The sequence below is a fragment of the Papilio polytes genome, unplaced genomic scaffold (genome assembly GCF_000836215.1).
Source record: "Papilio polytes unplaced genomic scaffold, Ppol_1.0 DF824493.1, whole genome shotgun sequence".
Lineage (NCBI taxonomy): Eukaryota > Metazoa > Arthropoda > Insecta > Lepidoptera > Papilionidae > Papilio > Papilio polytes.
In genome coordinates this window covers 179,493-191,269 of record NW_013524711.1, presented here as the reverse complement: position 1 = coordinate 191,269, position 11,777 = coordinate 179,493, and the positions used below count along the sequence as shown (strand labels likewise).

Below are 11,777 nucleotides of genomic sequence, written 5' to 3'. Positions count from 1 at the left end.
GATCTTGATGAATTTTGGCATAGAAGTAAAGGATAGTCTGGAAGAACACATAGGCTACTCAATTTTTTTTAAATTCCACGCGCATATTTTTGGTATAACTAACTTCTGTTCAGGCTACAAGCCGTGGTTTTTTGTGCTTATTTGAAATATGCCATCTTGGCGCTGATGTAGGAGTGTTAGAAACTGGAACTAATTTGAACTCTTTTAAAATAGGAATCAAGGATTTTAAAATGACACAGATTTTTAGAGGTATTGAATTTATTTGAGAAAAATATTTACAAGTAAGCTTTAATACCATTTTATGTTAATTTGGTATCTTATATAGATAAATACATAATTTATCGTATTGCTATAATGGAGATACAATAAAATTAATAAGAGGTTATTAAGAAATCTTTGAAAAAAGTCAATAGAAGTATTAAATTAATTCACGGCGCTGGTTTTGCCTGATCTTTATCTTCTTTTCCGTTCTGTTCTTTCTTATCCAAACTATCTTCTAACGAACTTTTTGATAGCTGTCGTAGAATTTTCTCGAATATTTTTGGCGCGCTTTTTGTATTTGGCAACGAAATATCGGTTTGAGTGGTGACAGTCTCCCATCTCTTTTCCTCCTTCACTTCTACAGGTAAGACTGTCTCTTTCAAATCGAGTGTCAACGTTTTCTTTTTAATTTCTTTTTCCTCCGTATCTTTAATTTCTCGTATCTTTTCTGTAACGTCGTCTTTATCTTTTGTTCTTCTGTCAATTGCTTTAGAGACAACGCTGCCTAGAATTTGCGCGCATTTTATTATATTTTGGGTCTCTTTTGCAGTTAAATGTAATCCTTCTTGTTTTATAAGATCGTGAATGTTTATAGATTTATCGGGTGAACGTTTAACAGAGCCATCTGTTGAGAATTCTGTAAAACACAAGAATATACAAACGATAAAAATACCAACGCTTTTATATTTGACAAAATTCCTACATATGTAATAATATTCATACTAACACATTAAAATAAAATAATTAAAAATTATAAAATAAATATAGACAATGTTCATAAAAATTAGATTCACCTAATTTGATTGCGTCCCGATTTACCGATCAATAAATTAAAAAAGCGCCATCTATTATTCAAAATCAGCTAATTTTCTTTCAATGTTTTAACAAAAGATGGCGCTTTACCAGGTAATTATCGAAACAAAATTTTAACTTTTATTATAAATCCACTCACCAAAGTCCAATAAATCTAAATCATCGCTACGGTACGGTGTAGGGCAGTGGTCGTAGTGAGCGCTCGTGGGCCCGTTGTACCGCGCCCAGAAGTGAGCCCATTCCCCCTCAGCGGGGCCAACGCGACTTGACTCCTGCCACGTACTCACACAGCAACTACACAATTAAAAAATCTTACTAATAAAAATGTGTGTTTGGATCAAATAGATTAAAAAAATAGAGGAGGCAGTTGACACTTCATTTGAAATGTTTTTACACCTAACGCCATCTATTGATAGATCCTCAAAACGAATAATTGTATTTAAATTAATTTCCGACAGATGTCATTAAGTAAAATATTTAAATGTTTTATTATAATAAAAGACACGAAGCGGTACTTAACTTAACAATAGTACTTTTCAGAGAAAGTATCGGTAAAAAAATCACTGTTTTATTTCTTAAAATGTCTGGACACAAACGTTTTTATAGTTTATAGATATTCAATAGTGTTTCTTTGAGTAACAGTGGTAGAGCCAGCAATACCACGACCACACAAGATAGGCGTGAAGTTTTTTTTTTATAATATAAGGTGGCAAACGAGCAAACGGCCACCTGAAATCGCCAAAATGGCGAAGTGACCGCTGCTCATAGACATCCGCAATTGCAGATGCGTTGCCTACCCTTATCAGACGGAGGGGGAGACGCACATAAAGAGGATATTTCCCCTTCTTATGCATCTTCTCCACTGTCAAATCCACTTCCTCTTCCCATCCTCTTTTTATAAGAAAAGGGTGGTAAAGAGAAAGGGACTTAAATTAGGCCTCCGGCACCACACTCATCAGACGAAACACGGAATTGCTTCCATTTCACGCCTGTCTTCTGTGTAGTCGTGGTATTACTGAGGGCGTGCCGGCCCTGCAGTGCTAAGATGTTAAAGCGGACACTACCACTGTTGAAGTGGAAGCAATTCCGCGTTTTGTCTGTATATACCTGGATTCATTGAGGTCTTGTGATCTCGGGGACATGAGTGTGTCCGGCGCTACCCCCATAGAGCCCAGCGAGGAGGGCGCGGAGTACTCCGGCGACACAGAGGAGCAGTCCAACTCAGTACTCACACCTTGTCTGAGAACAGTACGACAATACTGATAGCCGTTCAGTATAGAGTAAACTGTCAACAACAGCTATTCAAACATTCTTAAGTTCTCCGTCCTTATCTGACTCCTGTCTTTCAGGTTAATATATCTCACTCACTCCCTTCTTAAGTCCGTTTCACGCAGAGATTACCAAAAACATATAGAGGATAGTTGACTTGAAACTTTTTTTAAAATAACGCTATCTATTGATAGATCCTCAAAACTAAATGTCAATATAATAAATTGTCATCATCATTATCCACTTGCCCTTATCCCTTACGGAGGGTCGGCACAGTACGTGCTGCTCTTCCATACATCTCTATCAGCCGTCATATCTGAATCCACTCCTTTCTTAAGCATATCCTCTTTCACACAATCCATCCATACTTTCTTCTGTCTTCCTCTTCCTTTGTAGCCATCCACATTCAATCTTAACACTTTCTGGTTTATGTCCCCATCAATATAATAAATTGTATTTAAATTAATTACCAATAGGTGTCGTTAAATTTAAATGTTTATGTTTGATTTTATAACAAAAGATGGCGCTTATTATAATTTTGTAAAATATTGTATAACATGTCAGTACAACATGATACGGCACTAAATTTGACAACTACCTTATAAAGAAGTTACCGGCAAAAATGTTCCCTATGTCTAGTCTATAAATTTCTTAAAACTTCTTTCAAGCTATACAACCCGAAAAGCTTTTTAATGTTGACAGAGTGGCGCTAGTGAGCCGTTTAGTTCGATTTCTGACCACCAGGTCAGACATGACAAAAAACCATTGCATTGTAAACGTCAAATAGTTCTAGTAAATTAAAAAAGAGACTTCATCACACTTAGGGAAACAAATCGTCAATTCTATAATCTTGTTTCTTACTTCCTACTAATATTATAGTTAAATGCGAAAGTTTGGATGTTTGTTAAAACACATAGGTATTTTTACCCGGAAACAGTAACGATTCACGATTACACTAATTTTTTCGTATTTACTCGATAATTCTGCAACGGTTCAATATATTATATTGAAATTTGGCACATATGTAAATAAAGCCTGGTGTTACACTTAGGTTATAGCTCATCCCCAATAAGTGAAACATTCCTAAGAGATATATAGTATTTTTTTCCTAATATCATCAATGGAAGCCAACACTATACCTGTATTGACTCGAAGATGTTTTACTGTCTCTGCTGCAAGAGACCGTGCTCTGGCGACTGTATCTGCTGTCGAGGCTCATCTGGCCGCGCCTGGTGACGTCACGCCTGGCCATCTGGCACTGCAACGAGCCGCTGCGTGGTTTCTGGGGTTTAGGGGTAGATGGCGCTGTACGTTTGATACCGTATTTGGAATTCATGTCCTCGAAATCTGAAACCTATTAAAAATGGCGGTTTCGAAAAAAACTACGTTTCTTGTTTCTCTTTTCGTTCTTCATTTTTTGTATATAAATGTTTTCCTGGTAATTGATTTACGAAAAAAGGCTCACTTTTGTACAATTCATTTAAAAATATCGCAAAACTGTAGTCTCGTTTATATTATATGGAGGATTATTATATGGAGGCACTATTCGTTTAGTTGTGCAACTAAAAAGTTTGGCTGGAATCGTGCGATAGTTTAGTCAAATGTGTGCGCTCTGTTATGAACAAGTCTTTACAGGCTGAACATGCTAGATCATCAATACCCCCCATCCTTCCATCTTACTAATATTATAAATGCGAAAGTTTAGATGGATGGATGGATGGATGTTTGTTAGCGTTTGTAGCCTAAACGGCTGAACGGATCTCTATGAAATTTAGCCCAGGTTCAGAGCATAGTCTGGAAGAACACATAGGCTACTTTTTATCCCGGGAATAGTTACGGTTCCCGTGGGATTCTTTAATTTAGTTTTTTAATGTTTACTCGATCATTCTGCAACGGTTCAACATATCTTATTGAAATTTGTCACAGATATAAAACGAAGTCTGAAGTACACATGGGATAAGCTTCATCCCCGAGAAATGTCCGGTTCCCGGGATACGTAACTTTTTGTAATTTATATAGTTTGTATGTTTTTTAATACCACGCGGACGAAGTCGCGGGCAACAGCTCGTTATTATATCAAAAGGCTACGCACATGCCGCAACAGAGCAGTACGTTAGCCATTAGCAGTAAGTTTATACCTTTGTATTTCCTATAATTAAAATTAGTAGTAGAAAGTGTGTTTTTTTTCTTTTTTTTAAAAGGACCCACGAACCGCCATCCTAACAGCTCGCTAAGTTAAGTACAGTCGGGGAAACTGACGGTGTCCTACAAGGTTACAATCGTTTGAACAATTTGTAACGAGACGCGGACCAAAAATCAACACAACACAGCTTATTTGTGTACAAAAAAGTCGGTTATCTTACTAATATTATAAATGCGAAAGTTTAGATAGATGTTTGTTAGAGTTTGTAGCCCAGACTGATCGGATTGCGATGAAATTTGGTATAAATGTAGAGAATAGTCTGGAAGAACACATAGAGTACTTTTGTATTTGTTAATTCCACGCGGACAGAATCGAGGGCGAAAGCCAGTATATAGAAATAAACGTTCTCTTACCTGAGATAATTCCAACGACATATCATCTTCTACAGAAGTATCCTTACTTCTAGCAGAGTGCGCCATGCTGTGCCGCTTCGGGGAGTCGAAAGTCCTCTTCTTGGGTATGGAGTCGAGGGAGGGACGTCGGTGTGAGCCGGGGAGGGAACTTGCTCGATCCGCTCTGCAACAAGAAACTATTTAGACCCTTATTTTATACAGACTCCTATATTTAGTGTTTCTTTAGAGTTTAAAGTGTCACATTCGAGGACTGTAGAGTTCTCTAAAATAAAGTATAAAGAGGAAATTTTTGTTTTTGTGTGTAATAAAATAACTCAAAAACTATTGAGGCGATTTCAAAAATTCTTTCACCATTAAAAAGCTACGTTATCACTGAGTGACATAGGCTATGTTTTATAGTATTTTATAAATTCACGTGCACGGAGTCGCGGGCGAAAGCTAGTAACAAAACTTAAAAACTACAGGCGTTATCTTAAAAATTCATTCACCAATCGAAAGCTACGTTATCATCGGATTTACACATATATACTACTTGCATAGTAGCTTTCGCCTGCGACTCCGTCCGCGTGGCATAAGAAAAACAACATAAGTAAGTATCCTATGTATTCTTCTAGACTATGCTCTACGTGACAATCAAGTTCCGTTCAACAATTTAGTATACAAACATACATCTAAACTTTCGCTTTTATAATATTAGTAAGAAGTATATAATGCAGAATTATCTATTACGAGCTGTTGCCTGACCTCGTCCGCGTGGTATTAGAAAACATACGAACTATATAAATTACAAAAAGCTACGTATGCCGGGAACCGGACATTACTCGGGGATGAAGCTTATCCCATGTGTACTCCACACTTTGTTTTACATCTGTGCCAAATTTCAATAAGATATGTTGAACCGTTGCAGAATGATCGAGTGAACATTAAAAAACTAAATTAATGAATCCCGCAGGAACCGTAACTATTCCCGGGATAAAAGGTAGCCTATGTGTTCTTCCAGACTATGTTCTAAACCTGTGCCAAATTTCATGGAGATCCGTTCAGCCGTTTAGGCTACAAACGCTAACAAACATCCATCCATCCATCCATCTAAACTTTCGCATTTTTAATATTAGTAAGAAGTAAGAAGTGAGATTGATTTTTGTGTTCGTATACCGTTTGACAATTTGCCGTCCTGTGACCACGAGATCTAAGTTTTGACTCTTAGGTTGTCTCTTAGGTGTGGAGTTACTTGAAGCGGGCGCTGTATTGATTCTCTTACTCTCCTCTTCTTTACTGCCGCGACGGGAGAGACACGCGGAATTCCTTCTAGAAGTCGGCCTACTCTTCCCACCTTCTACTTCCTTATCTTCTGTGTGGCGGCCGCTCTTTTGCATGGCGTGATACTGCAACAAAAAGAGACAATCTTACTAATATTATAAATGCGAAAGTTTAGATGGATGTTTGTTAGAGTTTGTAGCCTAAACAGCTAAACGGATTTTGATGAAATTTGGCATAGATGTAGAGGATAGTCTGGAAGAATACATAGGCTACTTTTTTAATTCCGAGCGATCGAAGTCGCGAGCCAAAGCTAGTTTATTATAAAATAAACTAGATAAAGTGCTGTACAGTCAGGAAATTTGTCGGTGTTAAAAATTAAAAGCTAGTCTTAAAAGTCGACCAGTACAGCTTAACTATTTATTATGCCCGGTTTACATTTCTATACCATTATTGTAAAAAGTTTGGATTTGTGTTTTTAGATTCTAGTATGTATTGAAATAACTCAAAAACTACTGGACCGATTTTAAAATTCTTGCACCGCTAAAAAGCTACATTGTCAATAAGTAACATAGGCTAGATTTGTATTTTTTTTTAAATTTCAACCGGACTAATAGTTAATACAGTTGCACAGTTGCAACGGCCAATCATAGATTGTATGGATTCACTGGCGCCAGTTAGCGTCCACACTATGCCAGTAGATTGTAAGTCCACTTATTGAGTGCTACTAACCCACTGTAGAGGCCTAGTGTAAACCGGCAAATATATCTTTTTACGCAACCCACTGCCAACCAATTGGTTATTTATGAGAGGATATTGTTTTGTTGCGAAGACCACTGCAATATTTCTTAAAAGTGAACACCGCGGATTGCCGCGATTGTACTTATGACAAATGACAGTCCAATACTTTAAATTAGTTGTTACTAGCTTTCGCCCGCGACTCCATCCGCGTGGTGTTCATAAAAACAAAAGTGAGTAGTCTATGTGTTTTTCCAGACTATCCTCCGTGTATGCCAATTTTCATCGAGATCCGTTCTAAACTATTAGTAAGTTTAGGCTACGGGTAAATGTAAATACCTTTGAATAAACAACTGTTTAGTCTTACTTAGATTTTTTTTTTTATAACAAGGTGGCAAACGAGCAAGCGGCCACCTGAAACCGCCAAAATTTCGAAGCGATCGCTGCCCAGACATCCGCGATTGCAGATGCGTTGCCTACCCTTATACGACAGAGGAGGAGACGCACATAAAGAGGATATTTCCCTGTCTATGCATCTCCTCCACCGTCAAATCCACTTCCTCTTCCCAACCTCTCCTTATAAGAAAAGGGTGGTAAAGAGAAAGGGACTTAAATTAGGCCGTCACCACACTCATCAGACTGTACACAGAATTGCTTCCATTTGACGCCTGTCTGTGTGGTCGTGGTATTGGGGGCGAGCCCTGCAGTGCTAACATGTTAAAGCGGGCACTACCACTGTTATATATTCCTATTTCCTAAACTCGATTTTTAGCTGTGCAACTAAACAGTTGGGTTGCGAAACAATCGACAATCGCACAGTTTTGCGTCCAGTTTAGACAAAGATGTGCCCACGCTTAGGGTTTTAGATAATTAAGGAAAATGGAAAACTCACCTACAAGCTAACTGTATAACTTCATTATATAGTTTGTATGTACACAGCTGGACAGGTTCTGACGAACTGAGCGATATAAAGGGCGATACTAAGACATGCTTGAACAGTTTATGATGTACATATTGTGGCAAGCGGGGCGATAGCGGGAAAAAACTCGCATAACCTAACTTTTAGTAATTAAATTCAATATCTATAAGACCTTAAATCTACTACAAATTGCCATTTTTCAGTATTTTAAATCAGTATTAGTTCTATAAGATCCGAAAGATGTAATTAATTTGTTAGCGATGAAAAAAATAACCTAAAAATTAAAATACCTTTTCGATTAGATCTGTTACTTTTAACAGAAAGTTGAATTTTTTTAGTCCAATTAATATTCTCTATCTAACTAAATGTATTGATATTTTTAATGTTACACTGAATTTTAAAATATGAATCACTTATTGAAAAGTTTTTTTAAACGACTGTACATAAAGAGGTTAGAAAACTATTTATTTTTATTTTAGTTATATTCGATCTCCGCTTGTATTGTATCCACAGTCTTAATTAGGGGTAGGGGGTGAGCAGTGGCCCGAACAGGCTCACATACCCCCGACACGATTGACCGATTTCTCTAAACACGTCGATAACTTGATATAACCACAAATACTTCTTACAGTATTAAAATCAATCATCCAATCGAGGACAGTGAACACAGGCCAGTAGCTGGAACACTTGAATATAAGCTGGCATACACCAGGTACAGTATTTTTGAACACTAACTTGCATACTGATTTTTGAACTTCAATAATTTTCATCTAAAATTATGCATAATTAAATAATTGCTATTTTTATTTTAAAGGCGTTGAAGCATATTTCTTAAAACAATTAATAATCTTTCGTCTTTCATTATTAGCATTTCATAATAAAAGAAATGTTTTTATGACGTATTGTTACAGATTATATATATATTTTCATTTCATATTATTAGACTGTTTGTTTTAACATGAGTGTGTCGAATTAACAAGCTATTGAGTAAATATTGCGTAATATGGAATAGGAAACGCACTTTCCTTGTCAATTTGTGTTGCGTGTTCATTTGTTAGGTAATCGAGATCTCTCTGAGTGACCTCATCTGTAATGAGGACAGTTTATTAAAAAATCTCACATCCTTAAGACATCTCTATTATATAAAATTATTATTAACTGTTAATATAACATAACTGTATAAAAACGGAAATAAATAATAAGGGTGTTTTCTGTAATTCGTCTTTTTCTTTTTAAAATCTTTTAATAAAACGGAGAATTTAATTTACTATAGCACGCCATCTATTGGCGAAGAGTTTAATTAATTTGTAATTTATAGTGATTTAAAATGACACTAGAATTCTCCAAAATAGCGAAGCGACTGCCCATAGACTGACTTAACAGATTGTCTATCTTGAATAGTAAATGGTATATAGTATTGTAGTAAATAATCCATTTATATTACAAGAAATTTATATAAAAATGAAAACCATCGGAATTCCTTAACGTATTTCCAAGATATTACGTAAATTAAAGGCGTTAAAAGCTTTTGTTTGTAAGCCGCCATTTTGTTTTAACAAACGACCACGAAACGAGGCCCGTCCGGTATAGAGAAAGCCAACCCTTTTAGTAATGATGCGTGAAGGTGTGTAGAAATGTATGGTAAATAAATGTTTATGTTTGTATAGATTTACATTTAAAACATTCTTAAAAGGATGTCGTTCCTAATCTCATTCTTTTTAATTAATAGAAAGCAGACGCACGCCGTACGTACGGCCACGTACGGCCACGGCCATTACGGAATTAGATTTTTGTTTATTTCGTCAAAAAAATTAAAGAAAAATTACTTCTTACCAATCTATGCTATTATAATAAAGCGTAAACACACTTTGTTGCCTAAGATATTAGCAATTACAACATATTTTTGAAAAATTCTTTTTTTTAATAAAAACGCCCTACACTTACATCTACACGCACTAAATGGATGGATGTTTTTTAGAGTTTGTAACCTAAACGGCTGAACGGATTTCGATGAATTTTGGCATAGATGTAGAGGATAGTCGGGGAGAACTCATAGGCTACTTAGTTTTTTTTTAATACCATGAGGACGGAGTCGCGGGCGAAAGATAGTATTATAATAGTTTAGATGGATGGATGTTTGTTAGAGTTTGTAGCCTAAACGGCTGAACGGATTTCGATGAATTTTGGCATAGATGTAGAGGATAGTCGGGAAGAACACACAGGCTACTCACTTTTGTTTTTTTTAATTCTACGCGAATGGGGTCGCGAGCGAAAGCTAGTAATATTGTAAAAAGGAACACTTTGCTTGTTTGATTATAATGAGGCTCAAAAACTACTGCCGATTTAAAAAAATCTTTCACAGGTAGAAATGTTATCTGTGAGTAACATAAGCTATATTTGTCACTTCTTTATTATTATTTTTAAATTTCACGTGGACGGAGTCGCGGGAAAAAGCTAGTGTTATATAAAAATAGTTTTAATTTGTATTGTATACTTTAAAAATAAAAAGCATTGGTTAATCGACTCAAATGTTTTCAAACAAGTTAATCAACAGTGTGAACCCAGTGCAACCTGTCACCCACCGGTCAGACTTTCGCTACAAGGCCGTGTAGGGCCGAGATGGACTTTCACTCGGAGGCTGAGGAATAGGGTCGCCATGATGCTACGGACATTCCTGCACGCGAAACCTCAACTAACAACTCTAGAAAAAATTTAATACTTAAATTTAATACTATATCTATACTAATACTAGCTTTCGCCCGCGACTCCTTCCGCGTGGAATTAAAAAAAAAAGTGAGTAGCCTATGTGTTCTTCCAGACTATTCTCTACATCCATACCAAATTTCATCGAAATCCGTTCAATCGTTTAGGCTACAAACTCTAACAAACATCCATCCATCCATCCTCCCATCTAAACTTTCGGGTTTATAATATTAGTATGAAGTATTATTATAAAGAAGGAAGATTTGTATTTTTGGTATGTATTACAATAACTCCAAAACTATTTGACCGATTTCAAAAATTCCTTCACCATCAAAAAGCTATGTTATCGATGAGTAACATAAGCTATATTTTTAAAGTAGAGGAAGTCGCAAACAGCTAATTCATGCAAATCCTTTAATAAAAGTGTGACTTAAAAACAAAATACACTAAAAACAAAACATTCTCAAAAAAACAGTACACTAAAAAGTAACGAAATAATTCCTTGAAAATAGTAAACCTACCTTATTGTAGCTGTTATGTCTATATTGTACAATTATTTTTACTTTGATGTCGGTGTCAGCCAAGGTATGCAGTGATATTTCTACGTAAGGGTTTCCACATTTTTACCATAACAATTGACAATTGAAAGTATAGTAACAATTAAGTAATGAATTTTCATTGATGTAATTTCACTTACTTAAAATTGACTTGTCAGTTTTTCATTTGACTTTTTGCGGTGTAAAATTTTAATATCTCAGTATTCTTGTAAACGTAGAGTGAGTCCGTATTGCTTATTTACAAGTAATCTAAACACATATTACTTAATAAATAAAATAATTGCCATTCCATTGTAAAAAAACAATTGTTACTGTTATTTATTGTTTGATTCCTTGTATATTTATTAAACACGACTACGCATGCGTGAAATTAAAAAATATAGCCTATGTTACTCACAGATTAATTACCATTCTAACGGTGAAAGATTTTTTAAAATCGGACCAGTAATTTTTGTGTTATTTCAATACATACAAAAATACCAATCTTACCTTTTTACTATACTACTATTTTAAAAATTCTTTCACCATTAAGAAGCTACGTAACTGAGTAACATAGGCTATTTTTTTTTGTTTTAATTTTTACACGGGCAAAGTCACGAGCAACAGCTAGTATTAGTATAGATTAAAACAGAATCTCTAAACTTATGAGGACTATTCCTTTCTCGATTTAAATTTAAAAAACAAATGTCAAAATGACATTCCCG

The 11,777-nt window shown here is 35.6% G+C and overlaps 1 protein-coding gene across 1 annotated transcript; it reads right to left on the bottom strand.

Annotated features, from left to right (window-relative positions):
• Positions 1-384: 384 nt before the first annotated feature.
• LOC106112009 lies at positions 385-8,509 on the bottom strand. The gene is made up of 7 exons (XM_013277656.1): positions 8,443-8,509; positions 6,055-6,284; positions 4,900-5,062; positions 3,483-3,697; positions 2,182-2,313; positions 1,214-1,368; positions 385-898 (listed from the first exon to the last, which is right to left on the bottom strand). Exons 1-7 carry the CDS (start codon positions 8,458-8,460, stop codon positions 429-431), a joined length of 1,383 nt encoding a protein of 460 aa, XP_013133110.1. The 5' UTR covers positions 8,461-8,509; the 3' UTR covers positions 385-428.
• Between the last annotated feature and the right edge of the window lie 3,268 nt (positions 8,510-11,777).